A 25,538-nucleotide genomic window follows, 5' to 3' on the forward strand; every position below is an offset into this window, starting at 1 on the left:
AATGATGGTGCCAACTTGGGCCAGTGAAGCAACGTCCTCCACAACTAGACTGAAGAACAAAACAACAGCAACTTGTCTGTTCCCATTCCCCAAATTCCCCAGCACTGTTCTTATCCCCCCAGTTCCCCAATAAAAAAATCTAAAAAAAAAATAAAGATAATAAACTCGTGCCCCCCTAAGCCTCGGCACTTGTGCTAACTACTCGCAGTGGCAATGGGAAATAAACCCAGCGGCAAACATCTCCTCCACATCCATAATGTTCCTGGCAGCAAAGAGAATTCGCCCCACGGAGAGGTTTCAGTGAAGGGTCTATCTACAAACGTGTAGAAGGACCAGGGGACTGCAGGGGCGGGGAGGCTGGCAAAAGCGGGAAGCTGTTACTTCCCCGGAGCCTCAAGGGACACGGAGAGGGCACAGTGTCCTGGAGCCAGTGACAGCCACACCTGGGAGGAGAGACGTCCTCCCTGGAACAGAAGATGAAGCTTGTGGCGGGAACGTGGTGACAGAGCAGGAGGAGTTGGGAAGAAAGCCCCCGTCTCTCTCCTTCCCGGCTCTCGGATCTCCAGCCTGGGTTCCCATTGGCCAAATCCAACCAGAAATTGATTGACAAAGACGCCCATATGATGCAGCCCTCGGGGCCGAGTTTCCTGAGCGGGGAAGGGCAAGGAAGGGTACAGAATGGATCTGGGTAGCGGGCAACTCAGTAATATCCATCCCACCCTCTTTTAAACACAATAAGCTCTTTTTAGGTCTTTTAAGCCTGACTTCTAGAGCAGGCACCTGTGGTTTTGGCCTGACCAGCAACCACTGCCCCATCCCCTGGTGACCATGCCCTTTTCCTTTGTAGGACTCCCCTCCACTCTCTGTCCAAGTGGTACAGGCAGAATGATTCCACCTCCTCCCTGACTCTAGGAGAAGGCACATACCCCAGACCTGACCAATCAGAGTCACAGTGATTGGTCCAAGGATTGTCACATGACCCAACCCTAGCCAATGACAGTTGGAACTGGGATTTTTGCTGCAACCCTCAGGAAAGAGATGCTCACTTCTGCACTGCAGTTGCTAAGCTGGTAAGATGAGGCACCGAAGTAGGGGCCACCTTTCAGAAGGGCCTGCCTGAGAATGACACCACCAAAAAAGAGACTAGTGCTGAGACAGAGAGAGAGAGAGATTGAGTCCTACTGACATCTGTCCTGGATCAAGCCATACCTGAAGCCTGTGCAAAACATTCCAGTTACATTAAAAAAAAATTCTCTTTTAGATATGCCTCTTTAGCTTGGGTTTCTTGCAACCAAAATAATCCTAACGCACCTCTTTCTGAAGCTAATCCTAATAGCTTCTGCTGTCCATTTGGGCCTCCACAGTCCTAGGGTTATCTGCCTGTCTGTCTCCCCAACAGACTGAGAGCTCATGGGCGGAAGGGGTGTTGTCTTCTATCCCCAGCACTGAAGGACACTGCCAATCACACAGCATCACTGAATATTTGTCAAATGACTAAATGGGTGGGTGGGTGGATGGATGAATGAATGAGTTATTCTAAAAGCAGGTTGGGCAGCAGCCCTGCCTCTGACATGTTCAGAAAACTAGATCATAACCTGTCACTGTGCACCAAGAATCCTGTAGGTGCTGGGAACACAGGGGTGGACAGGCAGTTCCAGTTCCTGTTCTCATGGAGATGACATTCTAGTCTTGAGTGAGGGCGTCTAGATCATATACCGGTAAACTAGCCATGTCAGTGACACATGGAAGTTCGTTCAGATGGTGTTAAGTGCTAAGCAGAAAAACCAAACACAGTGGTTATTTACAGAGAGTGCCTGGGCCAGAGAAGGCACTACTGGACAAAACCACAGTGTGACGAGTTAGAAGCCGTTTGATCAGAAATAAGAAAGTCTTGTGGCAGGCTCAGAATCCCAGCTCCCATCACTCTGTACTCACCCACTCCCACCCATCCTCCAAGGCAGGCATCAAAGGTGGTTCCGATGGTTCCCAGGTGGGTGGCCCATTAAAATCATGTATGGAGCTTTTAAAACGTACCCAGGTACACCCACAAGAATTGAAAACAGGTGTTCCAGCAAATACCTGTACACGAATATTCACAGCAGCATTTGTCACCACGGCCAAAAGGAGGAAACCATGTCCATCAACCGATGAATGGATACATAGACCATGGTCCGTCCATGCCGAGGAATATTATTCAGCCATGAAAAAGGAATGAAACACTGGCACTCGTTACAACCGGCATGAACCTCAAAAACATGATGCTTCAGGGGGAATCACTTCATAGACTATGTAAATGCACGACCAAAGTGCTGTACACCTGAAGCTGAAGTAGAATAGTATTGTGTGTCAACTATGATTTAACTTAAAAAAAAAGCATATATATATATATATATATATATATATATATATATATATATGGGACATGGAGTATAGTATAAAGAAGATAATCAATGGTATTATAACAGCTATATATGATGTCAGAGGAGTAGTAGCTTGGGGAAGGAGGGTTATCACTTTGTGAGGGGTGTAAATGTCTATGCCGTTGCTTTGCACACCTGAAACTTAAAAAAAAAAATGATTCTGAGTGAAAGAAGCCAGTCGCCAAAGCCACGTATTGTATGATCCCGTTCACATGGACTGTCCAGAAAAGGCCAATCCGAAGCAAGAAAGCAGGTCGGCGGTTCCCAGGGACTGGGGAGGAGGGATGGAGAGTGCTGCCGAATGGTGACAGGGTGTCCTTTTGGGGCGATGAAAGTGTTCTCGAACTAGATAGTCGCGGTGGTCGCACAACTTTGCGAGTGGACTAAAAACCGGTGAACTGTATACACTTTAAAACTGGTCATTCTGCATTAGGTCACGTTCACCTCAGTTTTAAGAAAAATAATGGAGGTGCCCTCAGCAGTCCCCCGGATCTGCCGCTTGCTTCCACAGTGTTTGGATGGAACAGACCCCGGGGACACCCCTTCTTCCAGCCCCCGACCACCCTCCAACCTCTTTTCCAGCCTCAACCTTCGGAACCAACTCAGCCATCCTCGGCCTCCAAGACCAGCCAACACCGTTTTTTTGAGCTTAAGTCCTTATTGCTGGGCAACCATGAGCTCCCAAGTCTGTCAGAATTATTCCACCGAGGTGGAGGCCTCCATCCACCTCCTGGTCAGTCTGCACCTGCAGGCCTCCTGCACCTACCTGTCTCTGGACTACTGTTTGGACCCCAACGGTGTGGCTCTGGAGGGCTTGGGCCTCTTCTTCCGTGAGTTGGCCAAGGAGAAACGCAAGGGCGCCGAGCGTCTCTTAAAGGTTCAAAACCAGCGTGGCGGCCGCACCCTCTTCCAGGAGCTGCAGAAGCCCTTCCAAGATGAGTGGGGTAAAACTCGGGATGCTGTGGCAGCTGCCATGGTCCTGAAGAAGAACCTGAGTCAGGCCCTTTGGGACCTGCACGCCCTGGGCTCTGCCCGCACAAACCCCATCTCTGTGACTTCTGGGAGAACCACTTCCTGGATGAGGAAGAGGTCGAGAAGATGGATGACCACCTGACTACCTACCGTCTGCAGGCCAGCCAATCCCCAGGCCGGGCTGAGTGATTAGCTCTTCGAAAGACTCACCCACAAGCCTAACTAGGAGGCTTTAGAGCCCAGAGGCCTTTGAGAGCCTCTCTGCATCCCCTCGGCATTGGGCTTTGGCCCGAGCCTCTCCCAGCAACCACTAAGCAGCCTTCTAACCACCCCGGAGCCCTCTCCCATGCCGTGGACCAAACTGAAACAAGACAACTTTTCACACTGCAAAAAAAAGAAAAAGAAAAGAAAAATAGTGGAACCAACTAGTTGGACCCTGTTGCCAATGAGTGTCCTAGTCCTTTCTTTTTCCATTTATATTTTAGCTCACGCATAGAACATGGACGCATTAAACAGAAATCTAAATCTGTGAAGACGGAACAGAAAAGGTGCCCAGTCCACAGGCACAGAGACTCAGTAGGTGCCAGGGCACCATATCTAAAAACCCGGGGGATCCCAGCAGGCAGCCGAATAGAGGAGCCCTGAGTTAGGACCACAGCCCCTGCCACCCAGAACAAAATAAAGCCGACCAAAAATCAGGAGCAAAGCTGGAGCACGCAGACCCATGGTTGCGGGGAGGGGATCAGACTGAAGAACCCACCACCTGGGAAGGGCGGGGATGGCTAAAACACCTCAAGAGAGAACAGTAACCAAATCCACGAATTTTGTTTCCTGTTGAAACAAACACGTGATTGGCAGGTTGGTTTGCATCTTCATCACAGGCCATCGGTGCCCATCAATGAACGAAGCAGGCACATTTCGCAAAGGTGCTCACCCTCCTTCCCTACCCCACCCCCAGTGCATGCTTTGGGGGGGAGGGGGCAACACAGCCAAGAGGCAGGCGTCCTCACTCACCCCTGCCAGCGAGAAGTCAGGAAAACAAGACATGTGTTCTACCTGGTGACAGGTCAGGGTGAGCAGCGTGGGGCGGTTGGAAGGGGGGGTGAGCCACGGAGTGGGGGCCGCCGGAATGTGCACGCTGCCCCCCTTCTATTTTTCTATTTATTTTTTGGATCCTCTGGTTTCACATCCTGTTCCTCATTGAGTTCTCCCCACCAGCACTCAGCCTCTGGGGCACTGGACCAATGTGCTCAGAAACCCAAGAGGCAGCAGGTCTGCAGGGGGCAGCCTCGCTGGGGTGGGGGCGGGGGCGCGGTGCTGGGGGACGTCTGCAGAGTAGAAGGCTGGCTTCTGCAGGGAGGAGCTGGTGGGGAGGCAAATATCTGGGGTGGGAGGCAGTTTACATTCTCAAGTCAACAGGCCCCTGACCCTGGGGCAACCTCAGATGGCCCCGCTGAGTGGTGCCCATCCGTTCTGCAAGGAGCTCAGGCCAAAACCCGACCCCACCACACACACACCCCTAGCTTGCTGCCAGCCCTGGTCCAAGACCCCATCTTCGCTGCGGCCTCCTCCTGGCTTCCCCGCCCTACCCCACCCGCATCCGTCTGCCACGGGGGAGTGAAGCTTTTCCAGTGGGAATGGTTCAGGTCGCTTAGCGGCTCAGGGCCTCCAGTGGGTCCCCATTCTAATCAGGGTAAAAGCCGAAAGCGCTGCAACAGCCACCGAGCCCTTCGTGATGTGTCCTCCTCGCCAGTCTGATCGGCTCTGCCCGTCTCCAGATGGCCATGTGATCTGATCCTTCGTGCCCCTCGGCCTCTGCTAACACATTATCTTCTCAGCCAGATGTGATCACTCTCACAACAATGGCAACCCCCCACCCCCACCCAGGACTCCTGAGCCTCCTCTCTGCTTTATTTTTCTCCACAGCAATCACTTCCCCCACTCACTTCCCTCACCAGAGAGCCGGGCTTTTTCTCTGCCTCGTTCCTTCATATGTCCCCAGAGCCTAGACCAGCGCCTGACACAGAGAAAACAAACACTCACTAAATTGGGGCTTGTTGAGTGAATGTATGATCAAACAAAGGAGCGGGGAGAGATGAGATTCATAGAAGAAAGTGGAAAGCCACTCACGCAACAGCGATTACCTCCAGGGAAGGAGCGGGGCGCTTCAGGACTGGGGAATATTTTCATTTTCTACAAGAAGAGACTATATATGTACAGCTTGTAATATTACACTTTTTAAATAAAATCAATAGCACTTGCATCCCTCAGTATAAAAGAGAAAGGAAAGCTGGCGGAGGGAAGAGGAACCGCCGCACACAAAAAAAAGCCTGTCTGAGCCGCAGCCTGGGCTCTGCCAGAGGGGCCTGGGGTTCAGGCCAATGACCAGCGGGGTTTGGGGAACAAGGGACAAGTGTCTGCAGGCTCCCAGGCGTGATGGGCACCACGCTGGCCAGGAGGAGTGAGTCAGGAGTGGCGCCGAGAGGAGACGGGCGCTCCTTGCTCCTGGCCCTGGTTTGTCAGGCCCCACAACTGAGAAAGCCCAGGGAACACCCCGTCCCCAAGGCCCCGCAGAGCATGGGGCAATGGGGGGCAGAAACGGGCCAGCCCCTTGCCAGCCCCCAAGAGCGCGCTGTCCCTGGTCACTCTGTTGCCTCGCCAGCACCTGCTATTGGTGGCTGGGACAAAGGAGCCCAGCTGGCCACTGGGCCACCCTCCCCCAGGACAGTCAGTCAGGAGCCTGTGCCCCACCCACTTAGAGAGGGTTATGTGCTGGGCTGGCCGGGTTCCCCAGCAGCCGCGCTCACTTACAGAGACACCCGCCGGCTCGTACGGGCTGCCCTGGACGGACGTCTCACTTCCCTTTTTCCTCTGTCTAGCCCCCAAGCTGCTTACTACCACCCGCTGGCCCCAACTTCCCAGGCCAGGGCCACTGTCCTCATTGTGGAAACCTCCAAATCACAGCCATTTTCCAAATGTACTTTGTCTCATGTACATCGCTGACCTGCACCCCAAATTAGCTCAGCAAGGGGTCCTAGGAAGGAGCTCGCAGTGATGGCATGAAGGGGCCTGCAAGGACCTAGAATGGCAGCTGGGAAAGCCCTGCGCCGCCTTGGACCCCAGACACAAAGCTGAGAGCTGGCTTCGCAGAACCCAACAGAGGAAGCGCTGTTCCCCACTGGGCCAGAGACGGGAGCCTTCCGGTAACACTCAGAAAGAAAGAGCCCCTGCCAACACGCCTGCATGGCTTCCTCAACGCCCTTAGGCAAAACTCAAGCTCCTTCTGTGAGCAGTGGACTATGACTCCACCATGAAAACGGACGAAGCACTAACATGAGCCTCACAGACATGAAGTTGGGTGACACAAGCCAGGCACAAAAGGTCACATACTGAGTGACTCCATTCCTGTGAAACGTCCAAAACAGAAAAATCCATAGAGACAGAAGGTGGACCAGTAGTTGCCAAGGTCTGCGGGGAGGGAGGCGAGCAGCTGTTGAAGGGGTACAGGTTTCCTTTGGGGTGAGGGGAAGGTTTCGGAACTCGAGAGAGGTGATGGTTACACAACCTTGTGACTGTGCTAAATGCCACTGAATTGAACTCTTTAAAATGGTCAGTTTGTATGAGACTCCCACCTCAACAAGTGATTTTTCTGAATCCAAATTCTTTCCCGTATGCCACTAGGCCCTACTTAACCCTGAGTGCTATCCACTGCTCCAGCGACATCTAACGCCAACTCACTGCCTGATCCTGGTTACACTGGACATCCCAGCCGAGCTATCGAGGAGATGTGAGTTCCAGTGCTGGCTGTACAGAATCCACATACCTCGGTTTCTCCAACGGTTAAATGAAGGAATTGGATTAAGTGGAAGATGCAAATTCAAATGCCGAGAGCCACACTGTCCAATACTTGGGCCATTAGTCACATATGGCTGGTTAAACTTACATTTAAGTTTCTAGGAATTAAAATGAAATGGAACCACAAATTCAGTGCCTTAGCCGCACCGGCCACAGGTCAATTGCTCAACGGCGACATGTGGCCAGTGGCTGCTGTAGTGGACATCACAGGGAACATTGCCATCCCATTTCTGTGGGACACTGCTGGCCTGGAGGGCTCAGGCAGGCAACATAAATCAGTGATGCATTCTAGACGGAAGGTAAGCCCCTCAACAGCTGAGCCTATATGCACAGGACCTGCGACAGTGCCTGGCACATAGCAGATGCTCAGCTACATATCTGCTGAATGACTTGGAGATCATGCCTAAAGGGGACGGCCCCCACTCACTGCAGCTGAGAGTCGCTCTCTGGGACATGGACCCAAAGAGAAGCCAAATATCCAGATTTCAATACGAAATCTTCCAGCTCTTGAATAGTGGCTCAAAAAGCCACTGAGCTGGCCAAAGAGATATCCCCCTGGCATGCTGGTTTACAGCCACTGTATGAGCAGGTGATAAATGTTCCTTCCATGGGTGCCTCGAGGGAGGGGGCTCACAGGACCCTGCACAGAGAAACAAGTAGATCCCAAGCCCTCAAACCCTCCCGTTCACTCCCCCAGGAGACTCGGGTAGAAGCACAGAAGGATGAAGCCAATTACATTTTCTCCCTTTTAAATCTGTGCTCAGCACAGAAACAATGTACCCAAGCCCCAGGTGACATTAATATTCTAATTCAAGTCTCTCACACTGATGAAGGTAGCCGGCTGCCACTGTCCTGGAATGCTAACAACTTGAGATGAGTCCCTTTGAAAGGAGTAAAGAAGAGGAGAAAATGAATACTAACAAGGAAAGGGAGGCTGCAGGCTCTGGGAAAGGAAGGCTGCAGGCTCTGGGAAAGGAAGGTCTGGGTACCAAAGCCACCTCCAGGCTAAGATGCAAGGCTGTCCAGCCATGGCTGGTGGCCCCGTGGTCGAAGACCCCACGCCAAGCCTGCTGTCCAGAAATCAGGCCAGAGATTATGGGAGCCAAGTTTAAATCATGGACCCCCAGGGCATAGCACCAGAAAAGGCCCCGGGGTCATCGGGTGCCTCTGAGGAAGACCAGTGGGACATTATTGCAGCAGAAAAAGCTAAGAGAAAGTAGACCAGGTCCACAGGACCACCGGTTCCCACCTGAGGAGTCGAGCAGTCCCACCCTGCATCCCACCACTCACAGCCTTGCTAATGAATCCAGGAGCCAGGAAGCCCCTCGCGCCCCAACCTTGCTCAGGCTCATCATGGTCGGAGGTCTTCTGTTAATTCTCTGATTAACCCTTGTTGAGGCCCCATCTGCAGCTGTCGTGCTCCAAAGCACTTGTGATGGCTTTAAAATAGGTCTGCAAATTCTTTGACTATGGTGGAGCAAGGGAGTCAGATTCCCCTCTTTGATTCTGGGCTGACCTCTACTGAATAAAATGCGGTGGAAGTGACCCTGAGTGGCCTCAAGGCCAGGTCACTGCAATGGACTGAATGCATTAATGAAAAGCATTTGAAAATGGCTCTGTGGAGAACACACACACACACACACACACACACACACACACACACACACATATATATGGTTGTCGGAAAAGTCATGACGTATTTTTTCTATGTTTTTTGTTGCCAAATATATATATATATACATCCAATTGGAAATGTTAAGTTCCAGATAGGCAATAAAATTCTACCAAACCTAAAAAAAACCAGTATAAAGTCCTATCACTAAAAAGAAATATGTTGGTGTCAGTAAACGTTTGTATACGGCAGGGTTGTCATAGAAATAATCGATGAAAATCTAAAATGTCAAGGAAACGAGCCCAGCGCTACCTCTGATCAGTCCTGTCGCTTGTGACTTGTTTCTGTTAGGATGACCCACCAAAAGCTGCGAAACTCGCCCTTTGACTGGGATTTGTGTGTGCAGCCGCGCGCGGCCTCTAGGGGGCGGCATCGACGATGTTTCCGTCTTTGACAGTCAGCCGTCCCACCAAACGCCAGGTGCAGGAGGCTGAGATCATTTCTGCAACATTTTTAATTGGCAGGGTGAGGGTGAGGTACAAAGGAGAGCCTCTCCTACCAGTAATTCCTGGCAGATGGCATCTACGGAGTCTGACAGTCTTCTAGGCACCGCAAGTAAAGCAGGGAGGGGGAATCAAAAATATTCACACAACTCTGCCCTGGATGAGCTCGCTCTACAGGGGCAGATAGGCACGCGCACGTTTTCTAGATGTCAGTATAGAACGCCAAAGGCTTTCCAAGGACTGGTCACTGCCAGGCCAGGGGGTCTGACAAGGCTTCCCAGGACTTCCTCAGGACTCTTCTGGTTGCAAGTGACAGAAACCCAACTCAAAGTAGCGTGAGAAAAGAAAGTGTTGGGTCATCTATGGGGAAATTCAAGCTCAAGCTGAGATCAGGAACAGCTCTTTTAGGGTCCTCCGCTAACATCACCAGGAAACTCTCCCCTACTCCATCTCGGCTTTGTTTTCTCCCCATTAGCACAAAGTTCCAGAATGGCAGGTAGCTTCTAAGATGCCTCCAATACTCCCTGCCTGAGGGCATTCACAGCTTCCTGTGGTCCTCTCCCCTTGAGTAAACTCCTTCTAACTGATATAATACTGCAGTGTGGGAGGGAGGTTGCTTCTGAGATTAGGTTACAAGAGACCATCACTTAGTGGCTTTGAGGAAGCAACCTGCCATAGGCAGAGGGCCATGTGACAAGGAACAGAGGCCCTTGGTCAAAGAAGAGCCCACAAACATGGAAGCCTGCCAGCACCCATACGAGTATAAAAGTAGGTCCTTCCCCAGTCAGGCTTTCAGATGAGACCCAGCCTGGCTAATACTTTGATGGCATCCAGAGACCCAGAAGCAAAAGCTAACCCGTGCCCAGATTCCTGACCCACAGAAACTGGGAGATGATAAAAGTGTGCTACTTGAAGCCATTAGTTTGTGGTTAATTTGTTATACAGCAATAATAATTGCTATGTCCCAGCTCACATCCTACCAGCTTAGCAACTGCAACAGAAAAGGCGGGCCTCCTCCCCAGTGCCTGCAACAAATATCCCAGGGCCGGCCCTCACTGGCCAAGCTTGGGTCATGTGCCCAAGCCTGATTCAATCCCTGAGGCCTCGGAGATGAGAGGCTCTGATTGGTCAGGCACAAGTCAGGAGCCCGCCCATGGAGGAGGAGGAGAAAGTTAGCCATCATACAACAGGATTTGGATGCAAAGTAGTGTGGGGAAAGAGATGAGCAACAATGAACACCAGGGCACATAGTAGGTGTTCAACTGAACACTCAATGCATGGAGAAGAGGATTAAAGTAGTGCTAACATTTATTAAAGACCCATGCGAACTCAAGCACTGCATTGAATTCTTACACATCTCCCGCACCCAGCTCCTACTCCCCCATTTCACAGATAAGAATGCAGTGACACAGGGAGGTGAAGTACCTCACCCAAGGTCACAGAGCTAGCAAGCGCCAGAGCTGGGATTCGAACCCAGACAGTCTGCCTCTTGGGTTCATGCCCTTAACTTCAGCAATGTGCTTGAAACAGCAAGAGGAAAGGAGCTGGAAGAGGAGCAAACCGTATGAAATTAAGCAGTGAGAGAGCGAATGCAGACAGGAAGTGCTACAGAAGTTCATTCCTCACTCAAACACTTATTGAAAACTTTCACAAAGAAAGACGGGAATAAAAGGAGTCAGGAAACCTTGAAAGACAGAGAGGGCTGAGAAAGAAATTCCAGCGCCTTCCTCCCCTCACGTTGTCCTCTCTGCCACAGCGAGAGAGAAGCAGGATTCAGTCGCCTGGATAAATGACCCCAGATGACAGGCAAATTGATCAAGGAGGAAGATGGGGCCACTTTGGAGCGTGTGTAAGTGAAGCTGATGCAAACAGCAAGGCCGACGCCTCCTCCCCCAGCACTTTCCTCCTGAAATATGCAGACCCTCTTAACAGCTCAGCCCATAAATTTAGGAGAAAAACACTTGAACTGGGGCGGGGATGGGGGTGGAGTGGGTGGAGGGATTAAAAAATATATCCTAAGGAAATAAAAATTTCATCATAAATTCATGGTGCTTTCCAGAGAGACTTTTCTACTAGCAACAAATGTGCTTGTGCTACAGAGGCACAGATTGCAGAACTGGAGGGTGTCTGAGACGGAAGCTCCCCAGAATCTAGAGAAAAGCAGGGAGGAGATGGGCTGGCGTTCCAAGTCATCCGGGAACCATCCACAGCTGGAACCACTGAGAACAGAACCGTGGGAAGGAAGCGTCCAGGGGCAGCCCCGCTGGGCAAGAGGCCTGGGTTCTAAGAACAGAACCCCATCATCCCTGTTTCTGTGTTAACGCCACTTCCTCAGGTTTCAGCTCCTTCATCCGTTATCACTCAATCACACCATGGCTTTCTTCACATGTCTAGAGATTCTGGCTGGGTGCTGGCCTCTGTCCAGTGTTCGTGGTGGGTAGGATGGACATTTGCAAATCTTTCTGAACCCCCTTTCTGTGTTTGGGGAAACCCCCTCTTATGAGGCAGCAGGAAATCGCTAAAGACATGTGGATAGTTCCATGTCATGGACTACTATGCGGCAATTCAAAAAAATAATAGTCCTGGGCCGGCCAAGTGGCGCGTTGGTTAAGAGATGCCTTGGGACGCCAGCTCTGTGCAGCAGAACCCCAGTTCGGATCCCACATGAGGGCCAGTGACACTACGCCCTCTACAGCTAAGATGGTGAACAACAGCTCAACCTGGAGCTGGGATGCCGTGAGTCGCCGGCGATAGCGTAGGCTGCAGCCCCTGCTGCAGTGGGCTGCTGTGAGCTATCGTGTGTGGCTGGCAGCCAGCGTGAGCGTCCAGCAGCTGGTGTGAGCTGCCAAGAGCAGCTGTGAGCGGCCATCCAGAGGCTGGCGACCGATCTGCCTCACCCAGGAAGAAGCGCAATGATAATACCAACATGGGCCAGTGAAGCAACGCCCTCCACAACTAGACTGAAGAACAAAAGAACAGCAACTTGTCTGCTCCCCTTCCCCAATTCCCCAATAAAATCTTTAAAAAAAATAAAGAAACAGAGTTCTATTTAATAAATAAATAAATAAATAAATAAATAAATAATAGTCCTATATGTACATGGATATCGAGGACAAGACAACATATGTACATATTAAAAACAAACTTAAAACTGAGTTATACTTATTTCCCACAGGGAAAAATACAGAGCCAACTGGTAAGAGTGATTACCTTTTAGAAGGATATGAAATTATTCAAAAGAGCCTTCAGATTTCTCTGTAATGTTTTTCAAACCACTTTTATATCTTTGATAGAGATAGTGTTACGCATTCACCAAACTGCTTTCATTTTCTTCGTGGTACTCAAAAAAACTACATTTTCCAGGCCCCCACCTTAGGAGGCAGAATGAAAACACACACACACACACACACATACACTGATTATAAAAGGTCCTGATGGGTCACACTTTCTCTCCAAATGCTGTGCTATCCTGGCTGGGGTATTCATCACCCACTAACTAGTAATCCGCCCCTGCCCCTCCCCACATCCACTCTCTCCTTCTTCTATGGTAACAGAATAACAGAACGCCTGGTTTTTAGCAACCTACAGCGAAGGCTGCATTTGCCCGATTTCCTTGCAGCTAGACGCAGCCACGTGACTTAGTCGTGGCCAGTGGCATATAAGTGGCAGCATTACTGGGCTGCTTCTAGGACTCTTCCGTAAAAGACCATTGAGGCACATCCTTTACCCTTTCTTTGTCTACACCGCCATCCTGATGCCTGGAATGGAGACGAGATGGCTGTACCTGTCGCTGCCACCTTGGACCATGAGGACAAAGACCACAACCTTGAAATGGTAGAAGGGAGTGAGGGTCCATGAGGAGCTCATGGAACAGAGTCAACCTACAGTCCCGGGCTACAGCTCCACAATCTGACTTGGGAGAGAAACAAACACCTACTTTTTTTTTTTTTAAGATTTTATTGGGGAATTGGGGGAGGGGAACAGCATTGGGGAATCGAAAAGGAGAACAGACAAATTGCTGCCCTTTCGTTCTTCAATCTAGTTGTGGAGGATGTTGCTTCACTGGCCCATGTTGGTATTATCATTGTGCTCTTCCCAAATGAGGCAGTCACTCGCCAGCCATTGGACAGCCACTCACAGTGGCTCACAGCAGCTCACGCCAGCTGCCGACCGCTCACGCTGGCTGCCAGCCACACACGGTCGCTTACGGCAGCCCCACAGCAGCCTATGCCGGCGGCGACTCACGGCAGCCCAGCTCCAGGTTGAGCTGTTGTTCACCATTTTAGCTGTAGAGAGCGCAGCGTCACTGGCCCTCATATGTGGGATCCAAACCAGGGCCCTGCTGCTCAGAGATGGCGTCCCAAGCAAGCTCTTAACCAATGCGCCACTCGGCCGGCCCCAAACTCCTACTTTTTAAGCCACCACGATTTTAAGTCTCCGTCACTCACTGATAAGCCCATTCTCAACAGATACGCCCGTCACACCACATGCAGGCTTCCTTTCCCCAATGAACCACCAAGCAGCACCCCTCCCGGGTCACCTGAGTTCATGCACCTGAGCTCCCAGCACCAGCAAAGCACAGCGGCAACTTCAGGGGGTCCCCACTGAGGCATTCTCACCAGGCCCAAAAGGGACCCCAAAACCCTAGAGGAAAGAGATGGACTCTGTGCTTTAAAATCAACACTTGGGAGGCTGAAGTGTCTCCAACACCGCAGGCTTCGCCCCCACCCCTTTCCCACTACCCCACCAGCATCACTCCCTTCCACACGCCTTTTCTTCCCACACTAATAAAATAAAAAGCGTGAGAGGCAGCATGGAGTGTTGGTTCACAACCAAGCTACCTAGGTTAAAACCCCAGCTCCAACACTCATTAGCTGTATAACGTTGTTTAACCTCTCGGTGCCTCAATCTCCCCTTCTTTCAAATGGGTACTAACATCCTAATAACACTCACACACCCCTTGGGCTTGTTGACAGTACTAGACGAGCTGATACATGTAAAGTGCTTAGAAGTGTGACTGGCATATAGAAAGCACTATATAAACATCAGCTATTTTACACACATAAGAGGCTTTGGTTGGTTGTTTCCGTTAAAATGGCGTTGCTAAGTATAAGTTACTCTGCTACTCACCTTTCTCACTTGACCACAAGCCCTGGTCACCTCCCCGCCCCCCAGGACAATGGACATAGGTCCAACCCGTCCTGGTTCACAGCCGCATGGGAGTCCAGCATGGAAACCCCACTGCCCAGTCAAGGACCGCTGTACTGACGGACAGTCGGCGTGTTTCTCTTTCTTACACTACAGACGATGCTGCGACTCCTGTTCTCAAACCCACAACCTTGCCTAGTGGTGCTTTCATTTCTAGAGATTTCCCAGAATTGGGTCTGCTGGGTCATAAATATTAGCAGATGACATTCCAAATGCTCCATATTTTCAACCAAAGCAACCAAAATACGTGTGAAATCACCGGACTGGGGTTTCAGAGGTCCCATGCACGATGGAGAAGCCCCAGGAGTTTCAGCTGCAGCCCAGGGAGCACCCACAAAGCATGGGATGGTTGAGTGTTGGCTCCCTGGGGGAGGGGCCTCGGGGTCATCAATCGCACCTGAGTGAGGGTGCTCCCGGCCTGGGGGGTTCTCCCCACCTCACTTGGGAGGCTGTCCTAGTAACTTTTTCTTCCTTGTGGGAGAAGCACTGGATTTCCCTTTGGGAAATATCCCTGCCTCTGTCTCTGGCAACGTGCTTCCAATTCCTGCTCCAGACATGAGCCTCTGACTTAAGTGTGTCTCAGATAGAGGATTCCATCCCCACAGGTACAGTGCCTGGTGGAGGGGGTCAGCACTCACCCAGTTAGTCCAGTAAGAGCTGGTCCAGGGGTTCTTGCTGGGATAATTAGGAAAGACACCTTCAATGTATGTGGGTCGGAGGAAAGCCTGGAGCCGACTGTGGCCAACTCAGCATCACATGAGAATTAGGGGAACACGAGGAAAAAGAACCAAGGGTCCAAGTGAGAGAGCAGAAACTCTCATTAGGAGCGTGCTAAGCCCCTGGATCCAGCTATGCCTGAAGCTGTTTCTTCTTTGAACTTCCCAGCTTCAGGTACTAGTAAACTTCTGACTTTGTCCCTTGCAACTATGAGCATCCAGGTTAATACAGTGACAGACCCTTGCATTTGACACATCATCTCCATGAGTGCACCCAAAATCTTAGTACTGTACACTTAAAATATCACAGACTGGGTTGAGACGTAAAATAGAGAGGGAAGGAACAAGAAAAAAACACGAGGTCCTAAAAGACAGCATTGATTAGAGAGTAATCCCGAGGATAAAATAACCAACCAGCGGTTCCTTTAATACTAGTTCCTCCCAGCAGCAACCCTACAAGGGGTCTTCTGAGCTGTGAGCCATCATTGAGCTTTGCCTGCAGAGCAAAAATATATCTCGCACACACATGTGCTACCATTCGTAAAACGTTGCATAAATGCCTCTGTAATTACCAAAACCCACTTGTTCAAAAGTATCACTGAATTGATGGCAACTTTCGATCAATATGTTTTTCTTGTTCAACCAAGGGATGCCAAACTCACAATTCCCCTTATTCAGACAAGCTGGAAAATCACTTTTGACATTAAAAACAGGCTCTTGTTCTTGAACACAAAAAGCTGTAAACACACATTTACAGAGTATTCTGGGTTTGACCATTTAAGGCAAACGTTGCCTTTAAAAGGGCCAGAGAGTAGGTTCATTTATTATGCTTTGCAGGCCATAGGACCTCTGTCACAACGACTCATCTCGGCCATTGTTGTGAGAAAGCAGCCATAGATAATATGTGAACAAACAGGTATAGCTGTGTTGCAATAAAACTTTATTTACACTCGCAGGTAGAGGGCCGGATGTGGTCCATGGGCCATAGTTTGGTGATGCCCAGTTTAAGAGGCACGGAAAATAATAAGCAACATGTCAGGAGGCCAGGCCAACACAGGGTCAGGTGGAATTTACACCTCACGTGTTGTGGAAGGGGACGGAGAAAATTGAATTTGATGGACACAACTTTTCACTTACATGCTACTAAATAAAGCAAGTACACCTGTACTGGCAAACCAACAATCAACTGTCAGAATAATGACATCGTGGAGACAGAAAGAATGTGTTGTTTTCCTTTGAATATTAGGGGCCCCAGCAGGAAAGATGAAAACTGGTTCAAACCCAAGCTCCGTCAGTAATATTTCCAGGGGCACACAGCGTAACCAAACTCTGGTTTCCTCAACCATCCTAACAACGTTATTAATAATTGCCACCATTTATTGAGCACTTGGTATGTGCCGGACACTGTATAAGAAGCCTTTTGCATCTATCGTCTCACTGAACCCTCTTAGCTTTATTCTCGTTAATGATGTGTCATTACGTCCATCTCACAAGTGCAGGGAACAGGCTCGTCCACCCCAACCTTCTCCCTAGAGCTGTTGGGACGATCACCCAAAAGGCAAAACCCAAATCACAGATGTCAGCTCTGATTGTTAATTTCCTCATTCACCAATAGTGATTTGGCCCCAATTCCAGGTACAGTGATAGGCATATCGTTAGCACCCAATGAATACCTATTGAACGAACCAATCGCCAGCAAGCCATGTGGCTTACCTTTCAAACTACACCCCCAATCTCACCACTTCTCACATCCTCTAAGTCACCACTGTGGTCCAAGCTGCCATCTCTGCTTGCCTGGACTGTTGCAGTCGCCCCTCATGGGTCTCGCAGCTTCTGCTCCTGTGAGTCAGAGTAAAAGCCACCATCCTTACCAGGCTCCAGTCCCTGTCACCTCATCCACTGCTCTCCCCTCCCTCACTCAGCCCAGCCTTCACTGGCCTCCTTTCTGTCCTTGAACCTGCCAAGCACATTCGCACCTCAGGGCCTTTGCACTGGCTGTTCCCTCTGCTTGGAACACATTTCCCCAAGATAGCCACCTGGCTCACTCCCTCACCTCCTTAGGTCTTTGCCGAAATGTCACCTTAATGACCCTGCTGCTTGAAATTGCAAAACGCCCTCCCCAGTGCTCCTTTTCTGCTCCCCCTGCCTCACAGTTCTCCGCAGCACTTACTACCACTCAGTAAACTTTTTGGCTATTGATTTAGTTCAGTATCTGCCTCTCACCACCTTGATGCTAACTCCACGAGGACATGGACCTTTGCTGTCTTGTCCCTGCTGTATCACCAGCTCCAAGAACAGTGTCTGTCACAGCACAGACACACAACAAAAATGACAACATGGGTCCGGCCAAGTGGCGCAGTGGTTAAGAGCTGGCTTGGGACGCCAGCTCTGAGCAGCAGGGCCCCAGTTTGGATCCCACATATGAGGGCCAGTGACACTGCCCTCTACAGCTAAGATGCTGAACAACAGCTCAACCTGGAGCTGGGCTGCTGTCAGTCGCCGGCCACAGCATAGGCTGCAGCCCCTGCTGCAGTGGGCTGCCATGGGCTACCGTGTGTAGCCAGAAGCCAGCGTGAGCGGCCAGCAGCCTCCGTGAGCGGCCGTCCAGAAGCCGGCGACTGATCTGCCTCGCCCGGGAAGAGCACAATGATGGTGCCAACTTGGGCCAGTGAAGCAACATCCTCCACAACTAGACTGAAGAACAAAAGGACAGCAACTTGTCTGTTCCCCTTCCCCCAATTCTCCAGCACCGTTCCCATCCCCCAATTCCCAAATTTAAAAAAAAATGACAACATGAACAAAGGCAGGCATGAAGGAATAAGGCGGCTTGGGGTAGGGCTTCCAGGAAGAAGGTCAGCAGGGGGCAGATTCAAAACCCAGTTTACAGATGGGGAAACTGAGTCCCCGAGAGTTCAAGGGGCTAGATTTCCCAATTTCTTGAGAAAAGCCAGAAACCTGAATACTGACATTGACATCTCCCACTTTTAAAATTGCCGGTAACTAACAAGAGACGTCTGCAGGGCAGCTATGGCCCAAGGGCAGCAGCAGCTCTCCACTGACCTAAAAAAGTCCCGATTCCCAGCCACCCTGGAAGCAACTTTTTTGGCCAAAAGACATTTGCCATATGTGCCAATGCTCCCCCTCCCACTCTCCCTGCCCAGTCTTGCCACTTGGAGCAGACTCTGGGAGAACAGGGTCCCCTGCCACCCAGCCTCCCCATCCGGCTTCTGATCCCACAGTGCCCTCAGCCCTCTCAGCCCAGGTGGCCCGGTCCCGGCTAACCGAGCCCCTTAGCTGGCCCAGGAAAGCCAGTTGCCTGCAGCAGCAGATGGCACAACTGCAGAAGGGGATATATAAATACGCCAACAGCACACAACACGCAGAGGCCCGGACAAACAAAGGAGCCGCGGATGCCGAGAGCCAGAGAGCCCCGGGACCAGGCAGGGCCAGCCCGCCCCTCCGGCCAGGACCCCTGCAGGCCCACGGAGCCAGCCAGCCTGCCTAGTGCGGGCTGCAGCCGCAGCAGTATTTTTATGTGTCCATTTGCTCGGATGCCTGAAGGGCCCCGCTGGGAGGCATTCGGAGCACAAAGCAGATATTAGGGACGTGTTATTTACTGAGTCACCCTTCCTAGGCAGCCATGATGAGTTAGGTCCCCCAATGGGTTAATTTAGGTTAACACCCACAAAACAGTCGGGCTCAGAAGCACTGGGCAATTCTAGACACTCCATCACCCTAAGTAATAAAATACAGCAAATCAAATTGGACTCTATTGATTTTTTTTATGTAACTATTTTGGGGCCGAAGCATAAGGCGAGGATATTGATCAGTTAAGGAGTCAGGTGTCAGGGAAGGGAGTCCAGAGCCCCCTGACTGCTGACCCGGCGGTGTGGGCAAGAGGAGACATCTGGATTCAACTCCTAAGGACCTCGGCTCCTTTCTCTCCTACCCTGGCAGAGTGGCATCAGGGTCCATCCTGCGCTGAGTGCGGAGACAAAAACTGAGTGCCTGGATGGAGAACAAAAGTGACCACGTGGGACCCTCCTTTATTTCTCTCCACGGCGCCTGACATTAAACCATGTATTTGTTTGTCCATTGCTTTATTATTGTCTCGTTCCGCCGGAATGACAACTCCTCGGAATGAGGACTATTTCGTTTGTGTTCCCTGCTGCGTCCCCAGCACTTAGCACTGGTTAACATAGGTCTGTCTGTTGAATGAATGAATGAGTGGATGAATGAGTGAGTGAGCTGGCATCTCTTGAGCACTTTGCTGTGTGGCAGGCACTGTGCAAAGCACCCTGCAAGGATGTGTGTTCCTCCTGCCTGGAACACCCTTCTCCGCATTGGTGCTTTTTGATCATTTAGGTCTCGTATGAAACCACTGCCGCCTTCTCCGAGAAGTCTTCCTGGATCGCCCCATCACTCTCTTCGCATCACCTTTGTATTGCATATAAGGAGCATAAATTACTGCCTGGGACTTTCCTGTTGGTGTGTGTGTCAGATTCTTGTCTCCCTCTCTCTGTCACACTGAACCGGCCCCAGACTGCAAGCCCTGAGGTCACAGGTACCTAAGCCCAAGGGTGGGAGAGCTGAGGCCAAAATCCAGGACTAGAAAGCACCATAGGGGCAGAAGAAACCAGAGTCAGGCACTTCGAGGAGACCTCACCCTGCCACTCGTGGCTGTGTTATCTTCAGCAGGTCCCTGTGCTCCTCTGAGCCTTGGTGTCCCCATGTAGGGACACATCTGAGCCCCTAACCTCCCCCCGGGCGGTTGCCCAAGAATCCAGTGAAACCCCGAAGTGAGAACCCACTTGGAGGGTGGCCGGAGGGCCCAGTACTCTTCGCTTCGTGGCTGTGACTGCTGCAGCCAGGAGCCCACCAGCCCTCCCCTTCCTGCCTGCCCCCCACCTGAGAAACCGCAGGCCACGCCACGCCACACAGTCCCCCCTTGTGCTGTGGGTGTCCCCAACCTTGTGAAGAGATCAGCAGTTGGGAGTCTGGGGCCTGCTGTAGGCTGCATAGATGTGTCCCCCCCAAAATCCATATGTTGACACCTAACCCCCCACGTGAAGATGGTGGCAGGGGAGGTCTTTGGGAGGTGATGGAGTCCTGAGGGTGGAGCCCTAGCGAGTGACATTAGTGCCTTTATAAAAGGGAGCCCTGAGGGCTCCCTCGCCCACCCCACCACGTGAGAACACAGCAAGGCTTGGGTCCTCACCAAAATGTGACCCTGCCGGCACCTTGGTCTTGGACTTCCCAGTCTCTAGAACCGTGAGACACAAATGTCGATGGTTTTCTCAGCCGCCCCGCGTGTGGTGTTCTGTTATAGCAGCCCAAATGGATGAAGGCAGGACCCAGTCTCCACATGGGCAAGGTGAGTCTCACAGAGCCTCAACGGCCGAGTTTCCTGAGAGAAGCCAGACACCTGCATCGTGAGACTGACGTCTCCCACTTCTTAAATGTTGGCAGGTAACGAGAGATGTCTGCAGGCCAGACATGACCCACAGTCAGCGGCGACCCTTCCCTAGCCGTCCACACTGCCTCAGTGTCCCCAAACGCCAAGCCCCTCCCTGCCATGAACCCAGGGCTCGTGACTGAGGGGGCTGATGTTAGAGGGCCCCAAATTCCCCAAAATGAGTTTCTCAAAACACACCCATCACTGCCCTCAACTCGAGACATGTCCCTGAACTCCCTGGGCCCAAATTGGTCTCAAGTCCAAAAGGCTGAGCCACCAAAGTGAGTGCCCAGGAACATGGAGAAGGTCATGGTGAAGAGCACCAACTCTGAGGTGACATGCCACGGTTTCACATCTGGGCCCAGCCCTTTGTGGCTGGGTGACCCTCCACATGTCACGGCACCTCTCTGGGCCTCAGTTCCCCCATCTGCAAAATGGGGCAAATACAAGTCCTCACCCCACTGGGGCTGTCAAGGACTCAGTGGAGTAAAATCTGCATGCGATGGGTGTGAATCACACGGTCAGCTGTAGATGCGGGCCAGATACGATGCTGTCTCTGAGCCTGAGGTACCCTGACGTGGAGGAACCAGCCACAGGCCACAGGGAACGGAGGGGGCATCTGTCTGCCCAAATCGTGCCCTTTGACGGAACCATCTACTCCCTCGAGGGCACAGAATTTAAAGGATCCCTAGCTGCCTGCAGAGCTGACTCCAATCTGTTTGAGTTGTACGGCTCTAAACCTCAGTTTGCATTAATAGGTGTATTAGTTGCAGAGAGAGAGAGAGAAAGAGAGAGAGCTCAAGTGAGCAGAACAAAGAAAAGCCCCCTCAAAGGCCAGCACACGGGGTCCCAATACCCACCCACCACCTCGGGATGTGCGTGTGGCTTGTCCAGAGGCTTCTGCACACACTCTGTGCACAGACCAGCACCTGGGCTGGGATCCTGACACTGTGGCCTCATGCAAGTCACTGAGCATCTCCGGACCTCCACAGCCTCACCGGGAAGCTGTGGGTAGTGAGACCATCCACCTGCCGGAGGGGTGAGCGCTCCATCGTGCTCACCGGATGGTGCCCAAAATATTGGCGAGGCTTCCGAAGAGCTTGATCCCACCATCACCCCATCATCATCATCATCATCCTCACTGGGACAATTTGCTGCCTGTCTTCCTGGGTTGACATTTGGTCTTTTGGCCACACCAAGCGGCTGTCATTCTCATGACCTTGGGGCTCCTTAAATGGAGTCACAGTGCCCTAAAGGACCACAGACTAGAACCCCTTTCCCAGAAAGGGTCCCCTGTGGAGGGTGAGACTGTCCTGGGTGAGGGTTTTTTTAAAACAAGAGGAAGTGTGTGAGCCAGGAGCCCTGATCTGACGCCAACTCACTGTGTGACCCTGAGCCAGTCACGGCCCATGCCTGAGTCTTCTTTGTCCTGTCTGCAATGGGGGCTGGGGAAGGAGATGCTCTAAGGCGTGTTTTTGCTCCAAAAGTCCACTCACTCACTCTGGGGACGAGGTGGAGGCACCACTGTCACCCGTAACGCTGCCTGGGGGTGCCGGGGTGCCTGCATCTCTCCCCGGTGATGGGAGGTGGTGTTTTTGCTGAACCCCCATAGTTTCCAAGGGACATGGACCCTCTCCACCCCCATTCACTTTTAGACCCAGCAGAGAAGAAAGGAGCCACCCAGCCGCATACAACTGGGGGGCGGCGGGACTCATTTAGGGACAAGGTCCTTGGAAGAGCTTTGTGGGCCCAGAGGCCACCCGCCCAGACTTCGCGCCAACAAGCGAAGGGTTTCTTTTGCTCCCTTGGATCCAGGCAGCTGCCACACTCATTGTTGGCTCCAAGCATCGCAGCTCATGCAGAAGCCCCACGCCCCCCAAGTTCCCTGAATCCGGGGGGAGGAGGGGATAAAATGATTTACTCTGGGAACTTCCACCATCCAGCCATTAAATCACTCAGGGGAGGCTACGGCATTTGCATACCACTGCCCGCCCCCTCCCAATGCCACCTCTCTGAAGAGCAACACCACACACAGGCGACACCCCACCCCCACCCCCACCAATCACTATTGAAATGAGAAATATACCCCCATGCCAAGGTGCCAGGCAGGGCTAAGAGCCTCTCTGCCTTGAAGCGCCCCCACCCCCACCCCACCCCAGCAGGCTGTGCCACTCACAAGGCCCCTCTGTCAGGGGCTCTCCACCCACCGTGATTTTATAGACCCCCGAGCATAATGGGTCAATGATGCAAGGCTCGACCATTTTCCCCAGCAGGGACTGCAACAGCACCGCTAACTTGCAAAGGCACCGCAAGCACAAAAGTGGCTTGAATAATGGGGGGCCCCTAGTCGCTAAACTGGGGGATTTGTGCTGACTCCTACCAAGCACAGTTCCATATGTTTAAGCGCTTGCAAGGCTTAAAGAAGTACACCCACCACACTCTTTACCATGGCAGCTACCCACGCAGGAGGGGGGGAGGCGGCACAGGCAGACAGTCCCTGGGTGTGATGGCAGAGTGTGCATCCTTCTTTGCCTCTGAGCTGGTCCTGAGCCTCGGCCAAACGTGGTCAGCCAATCGTGCCAGAAATTATCCCCTAAATCCAACCAGCTCTGAAGAGCGCCGGTTAATTCCTGTAAACCGTTCAACCAACAGTAGGCAGCTGAGTATCTTTCAGGAATTTCAGCCTTGTTTTTTTCCAGCTCTCCTAACAGGTGCTAAATATAGAGTTATCAAACTGTCTCTTTATGTCCCTGATGAGGGCTGGGGAAAGGCAGACATGGGCTTCCAAGGACCTGGTGATGGCATGGGGGCTCTGCCCATGAGCTGCCCAACAGGGCAGCACGGCCAGGAGCTGGGCGGGCAGCAGGTTTCAGGGTTGGCACGCCTTCCCTCCCAAGGACCCAGGCCTCCCAGAGCCAGGCACAAGCTCTCCCATTGCTAGGGGAGGCCGTGGGAGGGGTGGGGGGTCACCATGTTCTCTCTCAAAGCATCAGGCAGGCAACTTCTCTGAGCTATTCAACATTCGCTTATGAGCACATCCAGGCAAACGCTGACCCCCGTGGAGAAACAAAATAGAGACAAAACTGCAATTTTCAATTCCGAGGGACTGTGCATTTTGGGGAACAGGCCCCAGGGCTACAGCTAAAAGGAAATAGCCTGAACCCCAGCAACATTCCTCCTAATAAACCACAGAGGGACGCCGGGAGGAAAACAGCTAGCAGAGCTGTTTATTCGCCCAGCAGATTGAAGCTTCAGCCACACAGTAAGCCCGACACCATTCTCCAGACCGAGCCAAAGCTGAATGCCGATGGATATCTCTGACAGAAGGTTTTCTCCGAGTCCAAGGTTTTATTAAATAGTTTGGGTCACATGGGGGCATCGCAAAGGAAGACAGTATTTACTTTTTCCATGCAAACACATCTCACATGAAGTTAGCATACAAGGTTTGCTCCTAACTGCAGCCCTCCAAGACAGTCAAAGCTGAAAAGTTAAAGTTGTGTTTTTCTACTGCATTGGGAGTGTCTGTGTGGTTGGTTTGTTAAGAAAAGGAGAAGAAAATCTCTAAAGCCCAAGCTACCGGCTCCCAAATCACGGGTCCTGATTTTAAGAGGTCTGGAGAACGAACTGAGCTCTCCAACTGCACATGAATGTCGCTGGAACGTCGCCGGTGACTGCTGGCGGTTCCTCGGTGCCTTGAGGGTTTTCTCCGCTGCTCAGGGTGGGAGGACGGGGAGGAGCCGGCATTTTGGGACCAGCTTCCTCTAGAACCAACATGTAGCACACCAAGGTGGTGGAAAGCTTTCCGAACTCCAGCGGAGACAGAAAACACCTGACTATTTTGCCTTTCCCACTCACTAGGTTTTGGCGACAGCTGCGCGGGTGCCGGCAGGAAGACCAAGCTCCCTGGTACCCAGGCAATGGCTCTGGGCATCACCAGGAGGCCCTGAGCGCCAGGGGCTGCCTGGCCGCCTTGGGGGTCAGGGCGCCCGGGCACCCCGGTTTCAGGAGGTAAGCAGCGGGCTGCGCCGTGGCCGGAGGGAGGCCACTTGGGGAGCAGGCATCTTGGAGGGGAGGGGGCATCTTGGAGGGGAGGAGATGTAAAAGCAGGAGCGCCGCGGGGCGTGGAGAAGGGCTGGGGACCTGCCAGACTGCGCAGACAGAGACGACCTGAGGCTGGGGCCCCGCAGGTGTCCCGGAAACTCACGGCCCTGCGTCCGCGGGCATCAGTAAACCGAGAGAGGGGGTCCACCGCCGCCCTGCCACAGCAAAACCCCGCGAGAACCAGGACTTGGGGGATGGCGCCCCAAGGCGGGGCAGAGAGGGGGCTCGATTCCTGGAGGCGCGCCCCCACCCGCCTCAAGAGGCTCAGCGCCTCGAGTCTGTTGCCCCCGCGCGCCCTGAAAGGATCCGCAGGGGAGCCGGGGGAGGCGGGCGGGCGGTCTTGCGCCGGGCAAAGGGGTACGTGCCAGGGACCCCCTGGGTTCCCAGGGTCTCCCCAGGTCTGTCCAAGTTCGGGAGAGGCGAGCTGCCGGGGACTTCAGAAGAAGGTGGCCGCCCCGTGCGGCCAACTTTGCGCGGCGGCCGGGGTCGGGGATTGGGGGAAGGGGGGGTCTCCCGGACGCGTTACCTGGGCACCGGAGCGCAGTCAGAGCCAGCAGGAGCCCGAGCGGCGGCGCCCGGCCCGGGGGCGGCATGGTCCTCAGCGCGCGGTGGGCGCGGCGCGCGGCTCCCGGGAGCAGCCCGGGCGGCTACACTCGGGCGCCGCGCATCGGCTCGCTGTCCCGGCGCCGCGGTTCC

The 25,538-nt window shown here is 52.5% G+C and overlaps 1 protein-coding gene across 1 annotated transcript in view; it reads right to left on the reverse strand.

Moving 5' to 3' along the window:
• The window catches only part of LOC109386029 (transmembrane protein 132B-like), a 291,749-nt gene extending 266,217 nt beyond the window's left edge, over positions 1 to 25,532 (reverse strand). Inside the window, exon 1 of the mRNA XM_019648876.1 lies at positions 25,369 to 25,532. Coding sequence (XP_019504421.1) covers positions 25,369 to 25,435 — 67 coding nt within the window. The 5' untranslated portion in view covers positions 25,436 to 25,532. The remainder of the gene's footprint in view (positions 1 to 25,368) is intronic.
• Between the last annotated feature and the right edge of the window lie 6 nt (positions 25,533 to 25,538).

This window comes from Hipposideros armiger, unplaced genomic scaffold (assembly GCF_001890085.2).
Source record: "Hipposideros armiger isolate ML-2016 unplaced genomic scaffold, ASM189008v1 scaffold_128, whole genome shotgun sequence".
Taxonomy (NCBI): domain Eukaryota; kingdom Metazoa; phylum Chordata; class Mammalia; order Chiroptera; family Hipposideridae; genus Hipposideros; species Hipposideros armiger.